This window comes from Chelonia mydas, chromosome 2 (genome assembly GCF_015237465.2).
Source record: "Chelonia mydas isolate rCheMyd1 chromosome 2, rCheMyd1.pri.v2, whole genome shotgun sequence".
Classification (NCBI taxonomy): Eukaryota; Metazoa; Chordata; order Testudines; family Cheloniidae; genus Chelonia; species Chelonia mydas.
Window position 1 is genome coordinate 131,869,380 of NC_057850.1, and position 27,883 is coordinate 131,897,262.

The 27,883-nt window shown below is 41.1% G+C and overlaps 1 protein-coding gene across 1 annotated transcript in view; it reads left to right on the forward strand.

Moving 5' to 3' along the window:
* Window positions 1-217: 217 nt before the first annotated feature.
* The window catches only part of MARCHF11 (membrane associated ring-CH-type finger 11), a 104,001-nt gene continuing 76,335 nt past the window's right edge, over window positions 218-27,883 (forward strand). The window contains 1 exon segment of the mRNA XM_043538828.1: window positions 218-245. Within this exon segment, the coding sequence (XP_043394763.1) occupies window positions 218-245 (28 nt within the window).

Genomic DNA, 27,883 nt, shown 5'->3' on the forward strand with positions numbered 1-27,883 from the left:
TCTCTCTCAGTCCTGAGGCATTTAGTATTTGTTTTTGTGCATGGTTAAACATCTGCTGTGTTCCATCCCACTGACAGGTGAAGCAATTATAGATACATGTACATATACAAGAAGTGCTTTCAGATACATCTGTTGATAAATAATATTCTTGTGAATGTTGGTCTTGTTATATAGATTTTCACAGTAGTCTTTCTGAGATCCTTTAGTAACTAAAATTATGGATTACATGGAAGTCATCTTGGCAAGTAAGTTTAGAAATGTAATAAAGTGAATAGCATTCACATTTACCTCCTGCAATGCAAACCAGTAGTTTTTAAATCTGTATTGTAACAGACATTTTTCCCCCTCTTGCATGCAAAACTTCACATGCCAGTTTATCCTCATAGCACAGCTAAACAGAATAAAAGAGGTGATCAGAGGCAAAAGAAGATGTCCTTTAAAAAGTTGAGGTCAAATCCTACTAAGGAAACTAGAAAGGAGCATAAACTCTGCCAGTCTAATGTAAAAGTGTAATGGGGAAGGCCAAAAAAGAATTTGAAGAGCAACTAGCAAAAGACAAAAACTAACAGCAACATTTTTTTTTTAAGTACATCAACGAAGCAAGAAACCTGCTAAACGGTCAGTGGGGCCACTGCATAGCCCAGGTGCTAACAGAGCACTCAAGGAAGACAAGACCATTGTGGAGAAGCAAAATTAATACTTTGCATAGGTCTTCACTGTAGAGGTTGTGAAGGAGATTCTCATATTTCTTACCTAAAAAGAATGGCTCAGGTGTGGGAAACTGTCCCAAACTGAGGTGTCAATAGAGGAGGGTTTGGAACAAATTGATAAATTAAACTGTAATAAGTCACCAGGACTAGATGGTATTCACGCAAGAATTCTGAAGGAACTCAGATGCAAAATTGCAGACCGACTAAATGTGGCATGTAACCTATCACTCAGATCTGCCTCTGTACCAGATGACTGGAGGTTAGCTAAAGTAATGCCAATTTTTCAGAAAGGTTCCAGAGATAATCCTGGAAATTACAGGTCAGCAAGCCTAACTTCAATACTAGGCAAATTTGTGAAACTTTCATAAAGAACAGAATAATCAGAAACAGATGAATACAATATGTTGGGGAAAGTCAACATGGCTTTTGTAAAGGAGAATCATGCCTCACCAATCTATTAGAATTCTTGAAGGGTGTCAAGAAGCACATGGACGATTCACAGTTGAAATAGTGCATGTGGACTTTCAGAAAGCCTTTGACAACGGACCATGCCAAAGGGTCTTAAGCAAAGTAATCAGTCATGGGATAAGAGAGAAGGTCCTCGCGTAGATCAGTAACTGGTTAAAAGATAGGAAACAAAGGCCAGGAATATGTGGTCAGTACTGGGACTTTTTTTGTTCAACATATTCATAAATGATCAGGAAAAGGGAGTGAACACTGAGATGGGAACGTATGCAGACAATGCAAAATTACTCAAGATAGTCAAATCCAAAACTGACTGAAGAGTTACAAAGGCATCTCACTAAACTGGATGACAGGACAACAAAATGGCAGATGAAATTCATTGTTGATAAGTACCAAGTAATGCACATTGGAAAACAATCCTAATTACACATACAAAATGATGGCGTCTAAATTAGCTATTACCACCCAAGAAAGATCTTGGAGTCACTGTGGAGAGTCCTCTGAAAACATTTGCTCAATGTGCAGTGATAGTCAGGAATCTAACAAAATGCTAGGAACCATTAGGAAAGGGATAGATAACAAGACAGAAAATATCATAATGCCTCTCTAGTATGTTCACACTTTGAATACTGCATGCAATTCTGGTCGACCCATCTCAAAACAGATATATTGCAACTGGAAAAAGTACAGAGAAGGGCACCAAAAATGATTAGGAGTTTAGAGCAGCTTCTATACGAGGAGGGATTAAAAAGACTGGGATTTTTCATTTTAGAAAAGAGATAACTAAGGAGGGATGGATATAGGTCTATAAGATCATGAATGGTGTGGAGAAAGTGAGTAGGGAAGTTTTATTTACGCTTGAAATAAAAACAAGAGCCATGGGCCACCCAATTAAATTAACAGACAGCAGATTTAAAAACAAACATAATGAAGTACTGCTTCACACAATGCACAGTGAACTGTGGAACTCACCAGGGCATGTTGGCCAAAAGTAACGGGGTTCAAAAAAGAATTAGAGAAGTTCATGAAAGATAGCTATTAGCAAAATGATCAAGGATGCAACTCCATGCTCTGAGTGTCCCTAAGCCTCTGACTGCCAGAACCTGGGAGTGGATTGCTCGCTAATTGACCTGTTCTGTTCATTCCCTCTGAAGCTTCTGGCACTGGCCACTGTCGGAAGACAGGATACTGTGGCTAGATCGACCATTGGTCTGATCCAGCATGGCCATTCTTATGTTTTTTATCATCTCGTAGTACATCAATATTCTTTTAATCTTTCCATTGCTCTCATTACCATGGTATCAGACTGCCTTACAAGGGAATAAGGCAGGTGGTTGGCAGTCCTTTTGTGGAAGAGACTTCCAGCACTAGAAGTGGCAGTTGCAGTATTATGTGGGCTTGTCCATCGAAACCCATTATTGCTTGGCACCTATGCATTCATGAAACAAAACTCAGATTTCTAAATTGGCTGAATGCCAACTTAACAGATGGTTAGGAGTGTGAAGGCAGCCAGAAACCATGTCTGTATGCAAGAGCAATGTTAGTTGAAAGCAACATTCTCAATCTGAACAGTGTGTCTGTTCATCCTGAGAGGACTTTCAGTTGCTGAACAGGATTCAAGTATAATTGATAACCTAGCTTTCAGTCTTTTAAATGACATTTTAAAAAGTAAGTGTATTTGAGGCAGCTGAGTGTCTTGCATAACTGCACACATCTTGATAACGTAACTATTTTTATTTGTTTAGTTATTAGGCACTCTACAAGGGAGAGAGGTCAGAAAGTCCGGTAGAATTCTAGGAACAGATGTTTGTAGTGCCAGATCTCGTGTCCCTTTTTGACTCTCCCAGGCTAGGACACAAGGAAGCAGAGCATCATTCTGAGCCCCAGGCTTATCTAGCCCTCAAATAGTTAAACTTTAACCAAAACAGTTGTGCAAAATGCCCCTGCCCCATCTGTGACCAAAAGCACCCCTGTATTCACGCCCTACCCACCACGGTAATACTCTTTGTACAAAATATGCCTTGTGAGTTATCATTTGAAAAATAATAGCTTGTTTGTTAATAATATCCTGGTGAAATGTAGGTAGCAACATTAGATATAAAGTTACGAATTTTCCCTATATGATGTTGGAAGCACATGTTCAAACCCTCACAGCCCTGACTGGGCAAAAGTCATTAAATAGGTCTTTACTAAAACAAAGGAATGTATGTAGATTGAGGTAAACACACAAGGGGAAGGGGAGGGAAGGAGCCGTGGCAGCGCTTTAACATGGGCTGTGTACAGGCCGATACTAGCGGCCACTTCTTACTGGTACGTCATACCGGCACACTTTCACCTCTGTGCTTACCTGAGAAGGCACTGTGGAGTCTGGGTAGTCTGAGAAGGGAGAAGTCAGGGAGTTGACCCAGGCAGACAGGCCAAGTTTCCTCATGCTAAAGGCAGGTGGTAGCAAGGTGTCTTGCAACCCAGAGATGAAGAAAGATGGAGCCTGTTTGAGTATTCAAACAAGTTTTTGTTTTTTTTTTTGATAGGTCCCAATCCTGTGATGAAACAGGCACATGGCAGAAGTATGTTTTTTAAAAGCAGAATTAAAAAATAAGAAACAACCACAACACCTCAGTAACATAAGCTTCTATGTTACCTAGAAACAGAATTCAGCGATTCATAACCATTTCTTAAACATGTCCCTGATTGATATACTTATAATCCTCCCACACAGGTAATAGACTGACTCACTCTTCCTATTTGGCATTGACTTTGTTTCTGCTCTTTTGTCCCTTCTCATTTTCTCAGTGGAATCAATGGATTTGTGAATACTGGTTTGGAACCCACCCAGGAATTTCTGAAAATGCAGTCTCATATTGCTTGAATCTATAAAGAGGAAATTAGTCACATGACTGATGCACCTTAAGGACAAAATATTAGATCGAGCCTTTAGCATTGAGCACCATATGTAACTTTACACAACAATTCCCATAAATACTAATGCAATCATCAGCCAGAAGGAGGGCTTATCTAGTGATGGTGGTTGTGGTGCTGCTGTTTTAGAAGCAGATAAGAGGATGGTCTTCTTTATTTCATGCAAGCACTTGTGCTGCATGTGTGTGTACGCACACATAAAATACCATCTCTGTGTTATAAAGAAACAAACAATTCATGACACCATATCATGAATGCTTTATCTGTAAGGCTGGGATGGACACATTACTCATGTCTGGCAAAACACTCAATGGAAACAGGGATCTTGGGGAAATGATAGTATGATGCAATTAAGGACTATGGTCCAGATCCTTTTCCTCACCAAGTGAGTTGGGAGCTCGTTACAACTCCCTGACTCTCTCAATGGATCCATACTGCTATGAGTATCACCAGAGTTTATAGCAACTTAGTGATCACTAACTTTTCCTCTCGGGCTACAGACCTCAAGTGACCATATGCCTGCTTAGCACAGCTGGAGCAGATCCAGCTGTTTCCCAGCCATTTTGTGCTAATGAGGCAATACAAGGGGGGCAGAATGCAAACAAGAATCTGGCCCTGCATTGCAATATATATGTACAAGAGGGTAAGGTTTCATGTACAGTCCTAACTAAGGCATTTACTGATTTTTCAGTGCATATCTTCGCAACCTTAGTGTTTTCTAAAACGGTATTTTTTGTTAAGAGTTTACATTTAATACAAACAGGCATTTTAAGCAGTATTTTAAATACTCGCAGCTTTCTTCCAAAAAACTTATTTAAGTGAGACTGCAAAACCATTAGTGAATCTATACACACATTCAGAGACTTCTTGCTGCTTGTATACACATTTCAATAGAATACAATTATGCCATGTCTACAAGACTACAACATTTACATCACAAATTTAGATTTTTCAGCATAATATTCCCTGGCTTTATTCTAATAGATTTTAATTGGCAAAAAGCTGTATTAACTCAGAATTAAGGTTGCCCAGTGATAGCTCTTGGCCTTACAGTGTGTCAAGTTCAGCAAAACTCACACAACTGAACACCAGGAAATTCCAGAGTTAAAGTAAAGTAAACACCCACTCAACCATAATACTGCCTTTTTTGCCCCATACACCCCTCACTTTTCTATCTCGCCCTCCCCCCACACACACATCCCCACTCTACCTTTTCACTGTAAATGGACAAGTGCTGTCCGCACTTGCCCTGGGCTCAAATACCGAGTCCACTCCCCTAACAGAATACCGCACTGATAAAATTTAACAATTTCAGACCCTTTTACAATCCCTTTATACTTGCACCCAGGATACCACCTAAACCTATAATTGCCTTCCCTTACCCATCATTAAATCCACAGGCTGCTGTCATACCCCACCTCACTACAGACAATACCAATGGCAAGAAGACCCCAGTGCCCTGCTACGGGCACAACCTATGCAATTCTGTATTGAAATAATGCAGAGAGGAATCCCAGGGTGCACACACCTCACTCCTTTGATAACACACATGGGCTGGTGACTTAGACTCAGCTCTCCTCATATCACATTCACAACTCTGTGACGCTCCTCAGCTAATCCCAGATCTCATAGCACAATCTCAGCTCTCCCAAGATGCTTCGGTTTACTCCTCTGACATGCAATACAGCTACCCCAGCACAGTAAATGCAGTGGGAATGTATGAAAATAATTCCCAGTAGCTACTGCCCGCTCCAAGGGGGCAGAGTTAAGGTTCATGGGCATTTACTTTAACTCTGTATTTCCTATTTTTCAGAAGTTTGAGTTTTGCTGAAATCAGCATTCTGGAAGAGCGCAAGTTATCACTGGGCAGCCTTAGCTTTGAGTTAATGAAGGTTTTTTTTCCAATTTAATATCAGATATAGATGGATGTTTCATTTCATAACTTCTGTACAGTGTTTGCTAGCCCCATAATACAGCTTTGATGTTACTTAGTTGTGACAGTCTGTATCCCTATGTTTACCCTTTCTACAAGACTATAATAAATTTGATATAAAGTATGCCTTGTGAGGTATCATGTGAAAACAAACTGCTGAACATTATTGTCCTGGTAAAATGTGTGGCAACATCGTATGTAAAGTTATGAAATTCTACTGTATAAGACAGGTTCCAAGTTTAGAAAAGCAGGCACAAACAAGTTCCTCGGAGGCAAAAGGCAAACTGGTACCTCAGCAAGGTGTCAACAAAATCAAATGGATTATCACCTGGTTAAGCAGCCATTCTTTGGTGGAAAAAGGGTTTGAGCAAGAAATGTACAAAGTGGCAAAGAAACAGCTGGAAGTTCCTGACCCACAGACTTGCTGTTGCCTGAACCCCAGCTAGAGATGATTCTCAAAGAAGAGAAATTCTGTAAGGGGAGCAAACTCCTCAGATTGCCTCTCTCCCTCATCTCTACTCCTGGCATCAACAATACTTGAACGGCAGAGGAAGCACCATAGAACTGGGGGATGGATCCTGGCTAAAAGGAATCCAGCCAGACCACTGTAAGCATGTGGTGAGAACCTTTTTGCTTTAAATTCACTTAGTTTGTTAAGTCAGGTATTAGTTTGCCTTTTACCTTTTATTTCTTTGTAATCAATTCTGACTTTTATGCCTCATTACTTGTAATAACTAAGTTAAAGGTTTTTTTAATCTAAACCAGTGTTGATTGAAGTGTTTGGGAAACGTCTTTTGAGATAACAGGATTTGTGCATATTATTTTCTATTAACAAAATGATGAATTTTGTATGAGCTTGTATTGTCCAGAAGGAAAGCACTGGGCAGTACAAGACGCACATTTCTGGACACAAGTCTGGGACTGGGAATTCACTGGTGTCACTCTGGAATATAATTCAGGAGTGGCTGGCTAGAGCACTCATAACTCAGCTGGGAGTAATTTACACGCTAGATGCTGTGTGTCAGCAGGCCAGGAGTGTTGGCTCTCGCAATAAAGCAGTATAAAACACAACTGAGGTTGGAGAATTGCAGGGACACAGCTGCTCAGCAGTCCAGATTGTACTTTGGGAAATGTCACAATAGTCATAGTTGATATAATGAATACCATAAAGGCTCTGTTTAAAGGTGCTTATCGAAACCCAACTTGCCCTAGATTACTTATGAGGGCTATATTTTTTTCCATGCCTGCTTTTAGCCCCAAAATGAAAATTTGGGGTGTCTCTGATTTTAATTAAAGCTTGTTCTTATTACCAGCAGGAGAGTGGGGTGTGGGGGGGTATTTTTTCATGCTTTGTGTGTATAAAAAGATCTTCTACACTTTCCACAGTATGCATCCGATGAAGTGAGCTGTAGCTCACGAAAGCTTATGCTCAAATAAATTGGTTAGTCTCTAAGGTGCCACAAGTACTCCTTTTCTTTTTACCATTTTTATAGTTATCTGAGCTTGGAACAAACCAGGGAGAAATATATTTTGAAAACATATAACAAAGCTGACTTCCATACAAGTTGAGATCTAACTAACATACTAAAGTTTCATAACCCAGCATCTGATTGACACATGAAGTTAGAATCTCAAAATTCCATACTTACTTTCATTATGGCGAGATGAGTAAAGGACACACACAACCTTTCCACCATGTCATAATGTCAACTAAAGTAGCTTCAGTTCTGACTGATCCCTTTCTCCCCACACATAGAATTTTACATTTTTTAAGAGTGCTGTACAAACAAATACTAGCTAATTAATCCATACAGCATCCTTGTTGGATTAAGCATGCATTATCATCTCCATTTGACAGAGGAGAAAGTGAGCCATGTTAAGCGATTCCATCACTGACTTGCTATATGGACGTGGGCAAAAAGAGTTCTAATTTGAGAGATCTTGGCTCCCAGTCCCACGCTCAATCCACTGTATCATACTGCCTTACAGTGTCTTGGCTCTGCTAGAGACAAAGAAGAGAACTTCAAACATTTAGAAAGCGCTGCATAAAATATTTGGCTTGGGAATCTTCTGGCAAACTTGAAACAAGAGGAACAACTGCAAGAATAACTATTTTGTTCTTTAAAAAAAATTATAAATCTGAGTGTTAATTGAAATATTTAATTAAAGTCAAAGTCACACTTTTTCCATTGCTGTCAAGCATTTTAGGTACTTGTCTACCAAAACGTCAAATGCACTAGGATGGGCAGTATTGCACCCACACACGTATTGGGTTGTTAGCTGCTAATTTCAAGTGGAAGTATTATTTTCATTTTGCAAGCCAAATAAGACATCTGAAAGCCTATAACAGACAGAATTCAGAACTCTTCGAACTGAACACACCCACACACACCAAGGAGAGTTTGCACTTCTGCTAACAGATTCCTAACCAAGGATCCAATCCTCATTCCACTGATGTCAATGGCAAAACTCCCCCATTGACTTCAGTAGAATCAGCATGAGACACCACTCTTTTTACTTACATAGGCACCTGTTCCATGGCGGAAAGCACAGCTGTTGTACGCAGAAGGTCATGGGGACATGTGGATTTTTTAATGGACACACAAATGGTCCAGATCCTCAGCTGATATAAAATGGGGTGGCTTCAGTGTAGTAAATAAAACAATGCAGATTTACACCAGTCAGGATTCTTGCCCATTCGCTGGTCCATTAAAAAAAGACACACATGAAAAAATTTGACAATGGAACTAAATAGATATCCTCAGCTGATATTAATCTATCCAAGGATGGGTGAGCCACAAGAGATTCAGAAATATGGTTCGTATGTGAACCTGAAAGTTCACCTGCAGATCTGAAGCTTCTCATGACCTGGAAATCAGGCTGGCAAACTTAAAAGTGGAAAGCTTACAAGGTGGCCTCAATCTCCCTCTTTACTGACAAGTCAAAACCAGGAAGTAACGCCTATATTTCCATATTTCTAATGCAAGTCCCAATCCAAACTCAAATGTCAGAGGTGGCACCTCTCCGAAATTCCACTCTCAAGAAACATCCCGATTAAAATGAGGGATGATGAATAAAAAAAGCCTATTGAACCTTCAAGATGGTTCACCCTTCTCTGACATAAGGTACTAAAGGATTTAAAACTGTGGTCCACTAGGAGTAACTGCATGGCAATCTATCTTTTGTGCTGCCAAACATGAAAACATAAAAATAAAATAGATGTACCTACACACTTCCTTAGGAGGTTGAGCTTCCTGATTAAGAATAAATGCAGGACATGGTGTACTTCATACTGAAATATATTCACCATTAGAATCGCATTAATACCGTTAGCCATTAATGAAAGACTTAAATGCAGAGACAGTCAAAGAGCGTTGGGAAACAGCAGCAACAGAGGCACAAGCTGTGAGAGGATAAGGAAAGAATAAAAGCTAACTGTTCAGTAGGCTTCACACTGAAATTGTCGTTTCTGTCTCTAGTCAGGTTGAGGAGAGCAAGAGTTATTACGCGCCAGTTACCTTTACAAAGTTTAACCCTTAGAATGCTGCAGTTTTCTAGCCTAATGTTTCAGTAGATCGTTATGTTGTCCAAAAACTGTAAGTGGCATAAAACATCCAAGTCTTGACTACAAGGCAGTGTAGTCTAGGGGATAGGACAGTAGACTGGGTTTCAGATCTGGATTAGATTTCCGTCTCTGCCATTCATCTTGTGTGTAACCTTTTTTCATCTGCAAAACAGCAATAGCCCTTCACCACCTTTGTTAAGTGCCTCAAGGCCCACAAAATGACAAGTTATTTTCTCTTAGTTTTAATTAATGTTTTATGGTGCTCTGAGTACTTTTAAAAACAGAGATGGGTCTGAGCAGCAAAGTTTGGATGCTTATGTGAATCTGAACTGGAATTTTTCCAAAGCTTGGTGTTGTTTGGGCCAACCTGAGATCAAAGGTACCTTTTTTGTTGTTTCATGGTTGATGGTGTCATCTCCTTAGGGTTACTTTTTCCTCTGACATTTTCCCTTGCCATTGGTTTTGATAGACGCTTGTATTTGGTCTCTGTGCACAGTATTTTACATTTTTGCTTGTTTTATGTGCCGCAAGTATTCATTAGTGCAGACCATGGGGTACTTTTAGTATCCAGAGAGTCTTTGCATAAGTATGATATTTGCAGCATTCAGTTGCTATCACAAACCTAAGAGATGGGTCTTAGCTGCCAAGTTTGCCTATGAACTTCTACAATGTTTGGTGGCATTTGAATCTAGGGCTTTGACTAAGGTCCATCTTTGGTAATGTCTGCTATAGGTTTCATTACTTATATTTTAATATGTATTAGAACTAAGGATTTAGGAGAAATGGAAATGTTGGCCATTGTGTCCTCCCAATGTCAATGTCAGATGTTTTGAGCTTATGTTCATGAAATGCTATTTAATATAGGCCTGATCCTGCACTGTGGAAGTCAAACTGCACCTATATTCCCCCACTGTGGTCCAGCAAGGGCTTCCACTCTAGGCTCCAGGATCCACAGCCAACACCTTTCTTGGGCAGAGATCGGAGTCTCTTTTTTCCTCCTGATCGGGGTGTTTCCAGGCTCTCACATTATAGTCAGGGAACTGTGTATCCCCAGCAAAAGACAGACTTGCCTAAGCAAACCTGTTTTCCTTCTCTCCTCAGAGAGAGAAGTGTAATTGCCTCAGTTAAATTACCACACAGGTCTTTCAAAGCAAGCATATTTTTAAAGTAAAAGCATTACAGAGAAAACATATTATAACCAAAACAGAACTTACTCTCATGCTAATAATCTTACCAGAGATTGCATCCTGACTCCAACAGTGGCACTGGTTGGTGATTAGTCCTTCAAGCCCCACACAGGGTTTTTTCCTGTGGTCACAAGTCCACCACAACTTCAGCTCAGAATGAGCCTTCCCAGTCTTATGGGGGCTCAGTATTCCAAAATCCTGCCAACCGTTCCCTAGGGATTAGGGGAGCCCCACTTGGACCAGAGGTCCTGTCCGTTTGCTGGATCAGAAGGAAGCCCATGAGTCAGTTTTAACTCAGACTATTTAACCAAAAATTGTTAGTCTGTTGGTCCCGGGAGAATCCAGTTTGAACAAATATATGTGATCCTCTCTCCAGGTGGTGGCAGCTCTCTGGAGGTGTTATAACCTGAGTGAATGTGCCTAACCATCCCACCCATTCTTAATTCTTGTTCCCCCCCCGGCCCTGGCCATGGAATTACATACAATCCCATAATAATACATCCACATTTGCCTTTTTTTAAAGCAATGAACTCCCAAAATACATAAACATAATTCAACAGGATTTGTCCAGGATACTGTCACATCTGTCACAGCAGCACCCTGACTTGAGTTGTGCATCACAAAAAAAGAGCTTGAAAGCAAGGTTGATTTGTACTCAGACTGTTGCCAAACATCACAACTTAAAAGATTGTTCACTTTGAACCTGAAATGAGCAAAGTTTCTAAAAAGTTTCTGATGTGCAAACAAAACCACACCCCACATACATATAAAAAAGTCCCAACTGTTAGCTCCTCTTATTTGTCAGAGATTGGTTTTGTCGTCAGCGATTTCATTGACACAGCTGGTGCTTACGGCTGGATATTTTCCCTGAAGTTAATTATCTTAGAACTCAAATAAATTGTATAAATTTTCTCAGTGATCATGCTGTGATGATCTTGTCATGTTTATTTTAAGTTTCTCTTTAAAAAGAAATCATTAACTAGTGGATGTTTTGAAAGCTATAGATAATTTAATTTAGGCTCCAGTAGGTCTCAGATTGCCCTAACCAGCACTTTTTGCTACTCCAACAGAATGGCCATACCATCTGCGTGATCTTATCTCTGTGTTTAGGGGTCCCCAGCCCAGATGCTGGGTTCTAGGCAACTCAAGAACAGGGAGCCGCCTCAGGAATTAGAGAGGCTTTTGAAGGAAAGAAGGCCTGAGTCTTTATTGAGCCCATGCTTAGGTCCCAATCACAATCCTCATGGAGAGCTAGCACTGGGCATCTCATCCCCCAATGGCAAAAATAGGGAAAGAGGCAGCCAAAACTTATTGAGGGTCTGGCCAGTTAAAAGACAGGAAGTAAAGGCTCTAGGGGAATCACAGGAGACAGGAAGAGAATATGTGCACGTGCGCACACACAGTGGGAGAGGGAAGGAGACACTTTAAAAAGTGGCCATATATTCTAGAAGAGTCTTTGTATTCTAACCCTGTCCTGGTGTCACCAAAATAGTAAAACCAAAAAGTGTTTTGTCCCACGTTTTTGTAACTCACAGTGCACAATGGTCACCTGTAAGAGCTGCCAGGGCAGATGAGCCAGTGAAATTGATAACAGCCTCGCACTGCATATATGCACAAGGAGAAATCCCAACCATGTCTGTCATATACTTCTCCCCACAAAGACCCCTAGTGAGCTCCCCATTTCCTCACTGTACAAGGACTTTGTGCTGCCAAAACCATCCTCTACACACCTCCCATACACCCCATCAGAATGGTTCCCTGTGCTACCACCCCTAGCCCTCACTACAGATATCTCGGTTTCCCATTGCCTAGTATGGTAGGGTTCTCATTCTGGCACTCTTCCCTTAAATTTGAGTACTGGGCTCCAGAGTATTATGCAGATACAGAATAAGTCTGCTGTCAGAAGTATTTTAATACTGAAAATATACTTGAATTATTTTAGTGTTTGAAGCATTGTTCAAATATCAAGTGCTACAAAATTGCCTATTTTTGTTTCACAGGGGCCAACTCATACCAGTGGAAAACAACAGTTTATTGGAGATATTCTGAACAATATGGCAAACTCCAGTTATCTGCAAATCTGTAGTACCGATTGTGATAGATACAATACCCTGGACAAACCTTACTGAATTAAGTAAGTTTGTTGCATTACAAATGCAAATGTTCACAAAACTGTGTGAGATTGCATGTGTCATAAATACAAAAGGGAAGGGTAAACACCTTTAAAATCTCTCCTGGCCAGAGGAAAAACCCTTTCACCTGTAAAGGGTTAAGAAGCTAGGATAACCTCGCTGGCACCTGACCACAATGACCAATGAGGAGACAAGATACTTTCAAAGCTGGGGCGGGGGGGAACAAAGGGTCTAGGTCTGTCTGTGTGATGCTTTTGCCGGGGACAGAACAGGAATGGAGTCTTAGAATTTAGTAAGTAATCTAGCTAGATATGCATTAGATTATGCTTTCTTTAAAAGGCTGAGAAAATAAGCTGTGCTGAATGGAATGGATATTCCTGTTTTTGTGTCTTTTTGTAACTTAAAGTTTTGCCTAGAGGGATTCTCTATGTTTTGAATCTAATTACCCTGTAAGGTATTTACCATCCTGATTTTACAGAGGTGATTCTTTACTTTTTATTCTATTAAAATTCTTCTTTTAAGAAACTGAATTTTTTTTGTTGTTCTTAAGATCCAAGGGTTTGGGTCTGTGGTCACCTATGCAAATTGGTGAGGATTTTTAGCAAACCTTCCCCAGAAAAAAAGGGGGTAAGATTTGGGAGGATTTTTGGGGGGGAAAGAGGTTTCCAAACGGCTCTTTCCTAATGAAAAACCCGGTTAGACGTTTGGTGGTGGCAGCAAAAGTCCAAGGGCAAAAGGTAAAATGGTTTGTACTTTGGGGAAGTTTTAACCTAAGCTGGTAAAAGTAAGCTTAGGAGGTTTTGATGCAGGTCCCCACATCTGTACCCTAGAGTTCAGAGTGGGGAAGGAACCTTGACAGCATGGAAATTCATTAGTAGGAAGACAGGATTAAGGCAATATTTGGGAGATATTAGGAACTTCAAAGGACTTTTTTGGACAATGTGTCAAGTGGATTTCCTAGGAAATATTTAGGGGGGAGATAAACGTAAATGCCCCCTTCCAATCCATCCTTTTGAAATTACACTGTGGGAAGAGAAACCAATTGTCTACTGATTACCTGCTTCTGGAAACTTCAGATTAAAGACCCCTGAACTGTATAAAGGATGGACAAGACTTTTCATGAGGGTGCTAATTATGAGCTAAAGCTATTATGACCTTGTGGCGATAAAAGAGGTGCCTTTGCGGGATGGGGGTTAAAGGATTTATTTGCCAGAGCCCAGCTTGGAGACAGTTCAGGTGATCTCTGGTAAGATGATTAGCATTTGTGTAGGTTCTTTTATTGTTTTTAATATGTTTTCTCTGTAATGTTTATACATCAGGAATAAAATAGGCTTGCATAGGAAGTGCATGCGGCAACTTTTAACTATGAAAATTACACTTTCTGAGGTGAAAGGCCAAGCAGGCCTGCTTAAGCAGTCTGATTTTACTGGTGAGTTCACAGTATAATCAGGGAGCTGTCCTATGAACCTGTTTAGAAGAATGTAGTGTCAACTGAAAAGGATTAAAACAAAGACCAGTCAGAATACAAAAAATGTCATTGCTCTGCCACTGTTGACTACAAAGAGACAATGCTGTCTAAAACATCCCCATATATATAAGACATTGAATTGCACTAGCTTAAAAAGAAAAAGGAGTACTTGTGGTGCCTCAGAGACTAACAAATTTATTTGAGCATAAGCTTTCATGAGCTACAGCTCACTTCATCGGATGAAGTGACGCGGGCCAAGGGACGTACTGGCCACCACTTCCATCAGCTCCCATTGGCCTGGAGCAGCAAACCGCAGCCACTGGGAACCGCGATCGGCTGAACCTGCGGACATGGCAGGTAAACAATCCGGCCTGGCCCACCAGGGGCTTTCCCTGCACGAGTGGCGGAACAAGTTTGGGAGCCACTGCTCTATAAGATTCAAGTGGAGTCAGCAAGACAAGTCTTCAAGGGAAAGAAAAATGACCTAAACCTCTCAATTCTTATCTCGGTGGTAACTCAAGTATTCAGAATATCTTACACAAACTGTTCTCTAGACATCCTTGGGTCATTTATCCCCCCCACCCCTTCAGCTTTTCCTTCCACCTCCATGACACTAGATGTTAAGTTTCCTGAATCCACTGATGAAGCATCTTAATAGATCTTCTTTTGGGAGAAGCAACTGTAGCATGCCAATTTGAGAAACCCTAATGAATTATCAATTGTTGGTCAACTGTTTGCCATGCTGTGTGAAAGCTACAAGAACTGAACAACTGAAAGGAGTGCAAAAAAAAAAAAAAATAGCGGCTATCAATGGGCAATTGCATGGGCCCTTGAGTTGAAAGTTAACCAAGGTCAAGTATGTGAATGGGAGGGACTGAGAGACTCACTTAATGAAGAGGTAGTGCAATCTGCATCTCCCTAATTACTTTCTGTTATCTACTAAAAAAAATTGCATTAGAGAGGTTCCATAAAGTTGCATTAGGGTTCCATAAAGCTGTGGCTTAATTGCAGGGAGTGATTTTAAACAAAGTAAAAAGGAAATGGTGAGGAGGTAGAAAAATCATAGAGGTGAGGAGGTAGAAACCATTAGGAAAGGCTACATTTCCCTGAATCTTGTTGTGGGAAGCCATATCATCCCAACCCACTAACTCAGGCAGGGAGGGACAAAGAGCTGATGCTCAATCGACATTTCCCCTACAAATATGGGGCCCAACTTTCAACAATCATTCACATGAGTAACCCCAAGGCAGGAAATTTTTTAGGATCAGGCTCATAGAATGAGGGAAAGGGGGAAATGAAGTCATCTAGTTTTATGAGGTACGTGGAGTTATTACAACAGACACACCTAGGAACTTATTCTCAAGCTTTGCACCTTAGTCTGCTCAGTGTAAACTTTGAGGACTACAGTAATAGAGCGTCTGCATCCTGTCTCCATGATAGTTTCCACCATTGCTACCATAGATGGGTCTGTAGGGGCAGAGAGTTAAGTTTACTAGTATTGGACATAGAAACAAAGGGAGAGGATAGAAATACAGCTGTTTGCTCTGGAGACTTTATTGTTCTGGCAGAAAAACTGAAATCAACACAAAAGTGAGGCTTTGCAATGGGGAGTGTTCAAACATGTAAAGGGATAGTACTTTATAAACTGTACTAAACTGTACGTACTGTGACGGGGCAAGGCCAGATGGCTATAGAAAAGTAGTGGGAGATAGATATATTAGCTCCAGATTAAACAAATCCCTGGTACCAGGTAAGTGAAATGGCAGCTGCTCCAGGTCAATTAAGACACCTGGGGCCAATTAAGAACTTTCCAGAAGGCAGGGAGAAGGCTAGGTTGATTGGGACACCTGAAGCCAATCAGAGGCTGGCTGAAACTAGTTAAAAGCCTCCCAGTTAGTCAGGTGGGTGTGCATGTCAGGAGCTGTGGGAGGAAGCTGCGCTGTTGGAGAGGCTGAGTAGTACACACCATATCAGGCACAAGGAAGGAGGCCCTGAGGTAAGGGTGAAGTGGAGTTTGAGGAAGTGAGGGCTGCTGTGGGGGAAGTAGCCCAGGGAATTGTACAGGTTATGTTTCTAAAAGGTCAGCTACCATAGCGGATACTATTAGAGTCCCTGGGCTGGAGGCCAGAGTAGAGGGTGGTCCTGGTCCCCACCCGCCCCTTTGCCCCTTGATTAATCACTGAGACTGGGAGACAACAGAGACTGTGCAAGGATGGATAACTTCTCCTCACTTCCCTCGCTGACTTATGATAATGGCTCAGACTGTGACACTTGTCTCTAGAGAGAGACAAGGGTTATGTGGAGGGTCACAGTGAGCCTCTGAGGCTAGCGAAATCCGCCAGGAAACGTGGGACCCACAGAGGCAAGGACAGAGCTTTGTCACAGTATACACACACAATCATTTACATAGCTAACATGAAACACTATATAACCTAACGAAAAGTTGCAGGTGGACTATTGCAGATTCTGAAGTTGCAAGGGATTTTTCTACCCTGGAATAAACAACTCAGTGAACTAAACAATTTATAATTTCAGGTGCACATCTGATTATCCCTCCCTCTTGGGATAATGTGGTGATGGTGGTGTGGAACTGTCCTGGACAACAGGAACAATTTGGAGTCAGGAATCAACTGGATCTGGTATCAAGGTTTCTTCCACCAAGTCATCAAAATTAGGAGTTGTAATGGATGAAGGCTCAAAATCAGAGGAACACAAAGTCCTACTGGAATATGCCCTGACTCCAGTACTTCTCGAGGCTGTAACTAGTCCATATGTCATTTCCATAAAATACCATTGGATAACTTTACCAAAAACACCTCACAAGTCCCATGCATTTTACAAGTTCTCTAGGTATTAATTTCACTCCATGACTGTAGTTGCTAGTCCACACTAAATCTTCTACTTGAAAAAAAATGATGATGAGTCTCACATCAATCAATTTGCTTAGCTTGGGATTTGGCTAGACATGAAGCAACACCATCACATAGTAGGTCCCAAACAGGTATGCAAAGATCACATCAAGAAAAGAGTTGTGGGTAACTTCTGGGTAGTAATACGTGGTGTGTTCCTATAGACAAACAAGAAATTGTTCAATTCCTGCTGATGACCTCAAAATAGACTTGTTAGTTCTTAAGACATGCAAAAGTATTTGTACAAAGTGTTCCACTAGTCATTTTTTAGCAGGATGGCATGGAGCAGACCATATGTGCTGAATTCTATTTGAAACTAGGAACCTCTGGAATTCTTCAGAACAGTATTGAAGTCCACGGTCACTCACCAACTGTAATGGTTTAGCCAATTTAGTTTATAAGGTACAAAGAGGTCCAGTGGTCTTGGTAGCTGTAGAAGAAGTCATCATTCTGGAAACTTCTGGCTATTTTGAATGGGCATTGACTATGACCAAAAAAACCCCAAAAAACCCCACAACAACACACCCACCCTTCTAAAATGTCTGGCAAAGTCCACATGAGTGTGTGTCCAATGAGTGAGGTCATAACCCTGGCTGTAGACTAATTGGGCCAGGATCATGTTGAATTTGCTGACACATAGTACGGCACTTCACTTTCCTCTCAATATCTGTCAATCCCTGGCCAGCAGACATGACTCAGGGCTATGACCTTCATCCATATAATGCCAAAATTACCTTTGTTAAGAGCTTCTAAAACCTGAGATTGAAGTGACTTCGAAGTCATCACTAGCATTCCCTATAAGATGCAAGGGTGATTCACAGAATTCACAGTGATTTGACACAAATTGTGTAAACTGGGGATTCTTATGATCCAACACTGTACCTTGTAATACCATTCCTTTCACAAGAGAAAGCATATCATCCTTAGCAGTCTCTTGTTGAGGTTTATGCTAGTGATGGGTAACCTATCCATTAAATGAGATAAGACACTTAGTCTAAGGATTCTTTAGGTTGATGGGAGCTTGGGCATGGCAGGTGCACTAGGTTGAGTCCATTTACAGAATTGATTAGTATAGGAATGAACTGAAAAATTAGTGCACGCTCTGCACCCACCGGCAGCGAAGCTCCCCCTCCTGAGTATGCCACGTCCCCGCTACTTCCCCTCCCTCCCAGCGCTTCCCACCCCCACATGACGCCTAACAGCTCCTTGGTGGTGCTTAGGACTTTCCGGGAGGGAGAGAGAGGAGTGGGGATGCGGCACGCTTAGGGGAGGAGGTGGGGCAGGCGCTTGAGGGAAGGGGTAGAATGGAGGTGGGGGGAGGGGCAGGGGCAGGGCCGGGGAGGGGTCAAGCACCCACCAGGAAGAGGGGAAGTCAGTGCTTATGAATCCAGATGCCATCTCTGACTCCAGTTTCTGATATCATGGTAGGTCTTGACCAGTATCACTAGAGTTCATCTGTTTCCACATTATGAATTCCTGACTTCTGTCCTTTGTTCGGTTCAGTCTTCATAGGTGTCTTGTATAGATGGTTACTCTGTGTTGGTCATTGAACTGTGTGACAGGTTACAGTGACATGTCCTTTCTTCTGGCTCTTCCGGCAAATAACCTGGTGTGCCTAGTAGTCCTTCTCAATGTGCAGTTTGTGAGTAATGGACCCATAGAAATTCCTTACATTCCCGTTGTTCATGGTCTCCCTGATCCAGGAGGGGAAATTCTTGGCTGATATTAAAGTCTAGACACAGAATCCTTTTCTGCAGTCTCCATGAAACTACTGCTTCAACAACCTTCTTCAATGTAAGTGCTGATATAGTCAGGAACTTTTTCCAGATCTGGTCACCGAGGGCATCATTTTATGCTTTTCCAAACTGGCATTGTCCTGTCAACTTCCTTAGAGCAGCAGCAAACTGTGTTACTGATTCACCACTTCCCCGATGGAACTGATGTTGTTCTGCTGTCATTGATGGGGCAGGAGAAAAATGTTCCTGCAGTGCCTTTAAGACAGTTCAGTGATAGTCACCTTCCCCAGTGAGTGATTCATCACCTCAAACAGATGTGTTATAGCCAGTAGTGACAGCCATTTGATATTCTCAGAGTCCTGTAGAAGTAGAGAATTTAGAGTCACGTAATTCCATACTCATAGGTCCAGATCCTGGATATTCTTATGTAGATGATACCACTGAAGGCACGTGAGCAAAAGTTTGTAGGATTCAGCCCATACACTTCAGTCCTTTTCAGAGAAGAGCTGGAATACATTCAGAGGCTGCACGTAGCAGTTATATGGTGAAGCCTATTTCTAAATTGTTTTCTTAATTATGTATTAATTTTATGCTTTTACAAAATAGGACAATAGGCAAGTCTTGCATTTTCCACATCACTGATCTTCAGGCTTAGCAAAATTTGATTTTTTTAAATAGAATTTTGACTGATAATATCAATGTTTCTTTTAAGGCATTTTTTCCTATTTTTATCAATGTAAGTTTTCACACTTATGCAAAATTATGGTGTGACGCTATGCCCCATATTCTTCAGAGATGTTATTATATGAATATGGCATAACTAATATATTTCATGCAAGATGGATTACATCAGGTATCATTGGAAAGATTATGATGTACTGACTAGAATTATCCTATTTGTATGCATGTATCATTGCTGTATCTGAAGTTAGGAATATTGACTATAACAATTACAAAAGTGTTTGCACCTGGGGAATGCCCACCTGACAAAATGCAACCAGCCTGGCTGGTCAGTCAATAAACCATTAGGGAGAACAATGGGTCTTTGAAGATGCTAATTTCTGACCTTCCTGAGAAGCTGCCTGGGATGCTGCTTTGACACTGCAGGGTCATGAGATCATGTCACCTGGTACTGGACACTATCTTGGGGGGAAGGAGTACTGAACCTGGGCTGGGAATGGTTTCTGGTCCATGAAGAATATACCTGGAGTTTTAAGCTGCAAGCAAGAGCTGTCTGTCCACAAAAATTCTGCAACCTGCTTAAAACAACATTTAGGATGAGAAATTACTACTTGTAGCCAGCTTCTTTAGTGTATTGAGCTTAGTTCGCGTGTTTATTTGCTCAGTAATCTGCTTTGATCTGTTTGCTATCCCTTATAATCACTTAAAATCTACCTTTTGTAGTTAATACTTTGTTTATTCTAAAACCAGTTTGTGTAATTCATGTGGGGGTGGAGGAACAAAATGCTGTGCTTCCTCCACATGAGGGTCAAAATAATTGGAACTTTATGCTCCAATTTAACAGCTGGCATTTGTTTATGCCTATTCTCATTTAGTTATTCTCTGAGCACCTAGAAATGTGCTAGGTACCACCCAACGACAAAACAGAAGTGGTCTGGAACAAATATCAAATTTGTATTTTAGTCGCTTTCATCATAGGACCAATACATGTAATAAATTAATTGAACTGAGCAAATAAGAATTCTATATAGAAGGCATTAATAAAACCAGAGGTGACCGATATCTGCCGAGTGTGCGTGTGTGTAGACAGAGTGAGGACAGCAGCTTCAGCAGATGTTACTAAGCATGCTCAATCCATGTGAGCATGGTCAGTACAAGCCAAGCAGCAACTCCGGGGCGGGGGGGCGGCACTTGACCCCATGTGTCCATCCCTACACGCATCACTTTTTTAATATTATTTGTTTTATTCAGAGCCAAAGACCCATTTTCCCACTACTTATGCATGAAAAGTCAAATTCATCCCTCTTGTAATTCTACTGAAGTCCATGCAGTTACAGTAGGATGAATTTGCGTTTTTATATCCACGATTTTATGGATCTCCAGAGGCGCTGTACAGCGCGGCAGAGCAGATTTCTTTAGCTTCAGAGCCAGCCGCTAATATCCGTTTCAATCTGGCATCCACGGCTCCTGACTGACCCCCCAATAAAGGAATAGATACCCCAAAATCTCATATCAGCAGGCAAAGATTTGTAGACGGGGAGGTCTACAAGTAGCCAAAATACAAGAACAGAGACCCGCCAGTCCCTAAAGAAGATGACTGCTGCTGAGGACAACTCTATGTGTTTATAACTGCTGGAGAAAGTTGTTGCAGTCACAGTAGATATCAAGGTCACAGTATAACTGACTTATCCCAATTAGCTCCACTCTGCAAGCACCAACAGGACAGGTTAATGAAGCAGAAAGGAAAATATCATCAATGGAAGATCAGATATAAGGGCTCTCTGCTCAGGTACAGACTTATCTTCTCTTCAATCTAAAGTGGCAGACCTCAAGGCAAGGTTTTGCCATAATAGTCTGAGAATTATAGGAGTACCGGTAGGAACAGAGAAAGCCAATCCCCTAGAAACTTGTTCCCCAGCTCCTTCCAGAAGTGTGTAGCCTGCCTGATGTTTTGAACTTTGATTTAGAGAGAGCAAATAGATCCCTGGCTCCTAAATCAACTTCACATGCCAAATCTCATGTACTGATTACCAAATTTCTCAGATTTACCATAAAAAAATAATGCAGCTAGCTCATGGACAAAACTGTTTTTTGGGGATCCCAGAAAATAAGAATGATTTTTCAAGATTTTGCGAGAGGTGTAGATGAACAAAGATCAGCCCTCAGAAGAGCAAGGCTCAAATATTTTAGGGCATTTCCAGGGTTGGTGAGGAAGTGATTCTGTTCCAAAACCCACACATTTTCAAAAATATTGTAGTACCACAAATTACTGCAGCCCAGTGTAGAAGCCTTGATGTGCCTATACCAAGGGTGAGTTAAATGAGGCAATTAACAATATTAAAGTGGGGAAAAGCCCCCAGGGCAGATGGCTTCCCTACTGAAATCTTTAGCCGAGTCTGAGATGCTGGCAAACCAGGTCAGAACAGGGTCAAGGCCAATGCACTTGTTGTTAGTTTTCATGAAGCTTAAACATTTGAATATACATTTATATGTTAATTGCTTTCACCTACACTCATGGGTCATTATTTGGTTGTTCTTGCTGATCTATTCCCATTATAATATAGCAGCGAACATTTACATTTGTGTATACCCACTAACTAAATTACCCATCAAAGAAATCTTGTGAAATACTAATGAAAGACTTAAGGACTCTAACAGAAAATGCTAATTTAAAAGCAAGTGGTCATTGTGTGTGATAATCGAGGTCCAGGAAGCCCTCCTGTCAACACTTTATGTTGGTTTAACTGTGTCACTCAGGGGTATGGATTTTCCACACCCCTGAGCAACCGTGGTTATACTGACATAAGTTTGTAGTGTAGACCAGGACTGAGGTACTCCTAAAGGGCACCCTTTCCCCTACACTGAGGGAAACTCTCAGATTAGTTATTCATAAACCAATAAGACACCACACAATAAGTGAAATTGGCCTGTAATTGGAACATAAATAGCAATGTCAAAATATTGGCAAAAGTTCTGGTGATGAGACTGAAAGTTTTGGGTTCTATAATAAACCAAAATCAAGCCTGGTCTGTCTGAGGCTGTCATGGCCCTGATAACCTTCAACAAGTTATTGATATTATAGCACTGAAATATGATGTCCCCAAGCCATAAGCCATATTAGCTTTAGTTACAGAAAAAGCTTTTGATAGTGTAAGCAAGAGCGCCTACTGTCTCCATTACTTCTGATTTGGCTCTTGAGCCCCTGGCAATATCTTTATAGATTCATCCAGATATCTGAGGCATATAACTTGATTCTATTGAGGATAAATTAATGTTATAGGCAGGGGACACCTTTTGTATATATCCAAACCAGCAAGCACTATTCCAGACTTCCTGTTGCTAATTCAAGCATTTGGAGCAGTATCTGGTTACAAAATAAATTGGGATAAATCACAACTATTAGAAGTCTCCGAGTTGTCACGGAATGGCGATTTTTCTCAATGGAATTTCCATTGGCAAATTGTTGCATTTAAGGTATAAAGGTACCATGAAACATTAACCAACGAGTGAAGATTAATTACTGTTACTGGTGAGAGTACAGGATCTAAATTTGTGACACAAACAGGAGGCATCCTCTCTCCCAGACCCTGAAAGGAATGGTTAATCAATAAAAATGAATGTTCTGCCCAGGTGCCTCCATATTCTAAGTTTAACACTAGTAGAGCCTCTCTGTATGACCCTGGTCAACACCCATAACTATTACTTAAAGAATGTCAGCTCCCTATTACTAGGCGGCGGGGGTGGGGGTAGGGGGGAGAAGAGCAGCCCGACAAGCTTACTGTTATGCTTTTACTCTTTCATATACATCAAATTGGTTCCAGCATGCTAACACCCCTTACCCATGTGGCTAAAAACGGAACAGGTATTAATGCATCCAATTCCCCATGCAGGTCTGCTTGATTCCTCTTTTGTCTGACGGAGAAAAATAAGGTGCCTACAGCAGTGGCTGTGCAAAGGGTTCAGGGCTATTCTAGCTAAGTGGTATTAATTTCATCCTCACCATCACGCAAAAAGCATCCAACTGGGATACATCAGACTTGGAAATTGGGCGGAAAAAGTTATAATTTGGTTAGTCTCTAAGGTGCCACTAGTACTTCTTTTCTTTTTGGCTGAGAAAGGTCATCATATGGATTTCCCAATTAGTCATGGATGAGGGCTTTGGCTCTTTCTAACAGTCCTCAGTGGAGCAGCAGCACAAAGCTAAAACACTTGCTTACATATCAAATTGGTCCTGTAATGGGGTGTGCTCTGTTCCTGTCCTCTGATGCCCCAGAAACCACTCAGACTCTGTCCAGTGCGAGGCAACTTCTGCTTTAATTACGTTCCCATCTTACATGCAGTGCTTCTCTATCTTTAGCCTTTTCCTGTAGGGCCAGAAAGGAACCCTTCCTTGAGATTTCTGCACACCCTGGGGCCTCAACTAGTCCTGGCTACTCCCTCTCCCTCCACCCTTCGGTACTTCCTTCCTATGTCCTTCTTATACCCATCCGCTGCTGGACTAATTGGCTCATCCAGGTTGCACATTTCCAACCAACTTTCTCCAGGAGAGAAGACTATGGAGGTCTGATCCAAAGCCCGCTGAAGTCAGTTGAGTCTTTCCATTGACTTAATGGACTTTAATTCAGGCTCTAAACCCACAGTTTTAAAATGACTGCTAAATTTGGGTGCACAACTTGAGACACCTTAAAATGGAGGAGGGTCTCATAGCTGCAGAGCAGAGGAAATCCTGGTAGCAGTCCAGACTAGACTGCCAGAACTTCTCTGGGGACGTTGCCACTCTCATAGTGAACACTGGGAAGCACGCAGCATTGCTTCAGCTCTGCAGGCTCAGTAGAGGGGCCATTATATTGCCCTCGTCCTATTCTCTTTTGGGAGGAGAGCGCTGCTCCTAATCATGCTGTTTTGTTCTCAGGGACTGCAAGGACTTGAACTGTAGCTCCCCTGTGCAGTGATACAAGTTTTTTGTGTTTTCTTATAATTGTGTAGAGACACAGGGCCAGCCATATCCAATCCTGAAACGCTAGCAATTTGGAGCTATGACTTTTATAAGTCACTAGCTACCAGAACCATCTAGTCCCCCTTGAGACGATTTCATTGAGATCCAGTACAATTCAACATTCACCTAAATATTGTGGGCCTAATTCTTAAACCAGTGACTGTAGTCAATGCAGTTGCTACAGCATAGAACTGGTGTGAGTGAGAAGAGACTCAAACCCTGTATGTCAGCCCAGCTAATTATTTCCTGTTTTATGCAAAAAGTATCAGAGAGGCATAAACACAAAATTACAGAAAAATTCTGAGCAGTCGGCAGGAAGCATTTTTTTTTTTTAAATATGAACACACACATTTGGAAGTAGCCACCTGGCAAGGTTACTGAGGCCAGTGGAGTAATTTAGGAAACAATTAGATGGTATCTCAGCTGGAAACAGAGAAAGGAATATGCCTTGATGGGCTGAATTGTCTCTTATATTTCTCCATTTACTTCACTTAGAACCACATGCTGGAGTGGAATCAGTATGTAAAATAAAAGCTATCTTGCTTTAGACACTTACTTGCCCAGACATTACTGCCATCAGTACATTTTCTAAAACAAAGCATAAAGAGTGCTGAAAGGAAGACACGGATAGCAAACCTTAAAAATCAGAACTCCTAGAGTTAAGCCACCAATCAACATTGCATGACTATAAAATAAGGAAAATTGGTCAGTAGGAACCAGTGATACGGGATATGACTAGTTTTTTTAAACAATTAGTACTGAACTATAGACAACACTCCATATTTCCTATAAATTGGTCTGAACATGTTATCCATGTGCCATCTGTTGTTCTTATTCCTGTATAAGGATATTGTTTTACATAGCCTTATGGGGGGGCGGGGGGGAGGCAGTCATCCTTTGTTACCCTGGATACAAGGTACTTTTATCCTAATACTCTCTCCCTCTACTCTCCATTGTACTGCTAGTTTGACTCATTGTTTCTACCATGTAATAGCTTGATAGCAATCTTGTCTTAATGTAGGTTTTTCAATGGTATTAGACTGGTTGTTGATTATATTGGGCCAGATTCTGATACACCTACTCATACTCAGTAGTACCTTACTCTGCCAATAGCCCCAACCCAAGTCAACAGGACCACTCACATGATTTCAAATCTTGGCTTTCTGACCTTGGAGTTTGTGAAATGTGAATACTTACAGAATAAGGGACTACCCAGTACAAAAGTGGCAGGATTGGGCCACTATAATCTTAGTAAAGATTTCCTATATTATAACAATGGGCATCCAGGAATTTTAGATGTGAATTTAAAATTCCCACTGTAGTTCACTTGTGTTTTAACTAAAACTATGACAAAATGAAGAATTTCCCTTAAGAGAGGCCCAGTCTATGAACACTGTATACAGGTATAACCTCAAGACCATTGAAGTCAACCGATTGACTTCTTTGACTTTAATGGACTCTGGATCAGGCTCTAACATAGTGCTTACTGATGTGAGTGACTACTTCACTGGGATTAGTCATATGATAAAGACCTGTACTAGGGTCTGATTCTATGCCTATCCCATCAATTTAAGTGGGGTTACTCACCATAAGTGATAATCAGCAGTACATTTATTATTAACTGTTGGCAGAAACAGCCCCTAAAACATCATGCTAAGCTCCCAAAACTCAAACTTTTACATTAAAGGTGCCAATCTTGCAATCACTTCTGTAAGTAATGATGCACGATTGAACTCAAAAGGGAAGTACTCTTACACATGTGATTTTGCAGGATCAAAACCTATAACTATTTCTGAGAAGAATCAAGTAATAAAGACAAGCATAACTTCATGGGCATTTGAGGGCCACTCATACTGAACCAGACAAACTTCATATAATATAATATTTTACCATACTTTTTTCCTCCTCCATTTCCTTTACAATCATTTTGATTTGGCAGCTTTAATCATTCATATTCCTCTCGTCCCACCCTCCATGACTTACACGGTAATGCTCCTGTTAAGTGGTTGTCATAGCACATTTGCTTGCATGATCGTGAATTTTAAGTCACGAGCAACGGATTGTGGGAATACTGAATTACCTGGGCAAAAGGAGCAAGCTGAGTAGAAGACAACAGTTATTTTATTCCACTGAGGTTCATATATTGCCCTCTACCCACTGATATCTGAGCACCAAGATGCACACTGCTATTTGGCTATTAGCTCTGATGTGAAAGGAAATGCAGACAGCATATAACAGTTTAACAGGTTTGGGAAAAATGTGTTTTTGGACATTTACCCAAGCATGGCTGTCAAGGTTCCTTCCCCACTCTGAACTCTGGGGTACAGATGTGGGGACCTGCATGAAAACCTCCTAAGCTTACTTTTACCAGCTTAGGTTAAAACTTCCCCAAGGTACAAACTATTTTACCCTTTGCCCTTGGACTTCCACTGCCACCACCAAACTTTATCTGGGTTCCTGAAAAAATGTAGTTTGGAAACATCTTTCCCCCCAAAAATCCTCCCAACCCTTGCACCCCACTTCCTGGGGAAGGTTTGGTAAAAACCCGCACCAATTTATATAGGTGACCACAGACCCAAACCCTTGGATCTTAGAACAATGAAAAAAGCATTCAGTTTCCTTACAAGAAGATTTTTAATAGAAGTAAAAAAGAATCATCTCTGTAAAATCAGGATGGTAAATACCTTACAGGGTAATTAGATTCAAAACATAGAGAATCCCTTTAGGCAAAACCTTAAGTTACAAAAAAGACACACAGACAGGAATATTCATTCTATTCAGCACAGCTATTTTCTCAGCCATTTAAAGATACCATAATCTAACACATACCTAGCTAGATTACTTACTAAGTTCTAAGACTCCATTCCTGTTCTGTCCCCGGCAAAAGCATCACAGACAGACACAGACCCTTTGTTTTTCTCCCTCCTCCCAGCTTTTGAAAGTATCTTGTCTCCTCATTGGTCATTTTGGTCAGGTGCCAGCGAGGTTACCTTTAGCTTCTTAACCCTTTACAGGTGAGAGGATTTTTTTCCTCTGGCCAGGAGGGATTTTAAAGGGGTTTACCCTTCCCTTTATATTTATGACAATGGCAAAGATCATTCAATTGTGTGAACATATTTTACAGGAGTTCTTAAGAGTTAAAGACTCAGGACTAGAATCACAAAAAGACTTGGTCACCTAAC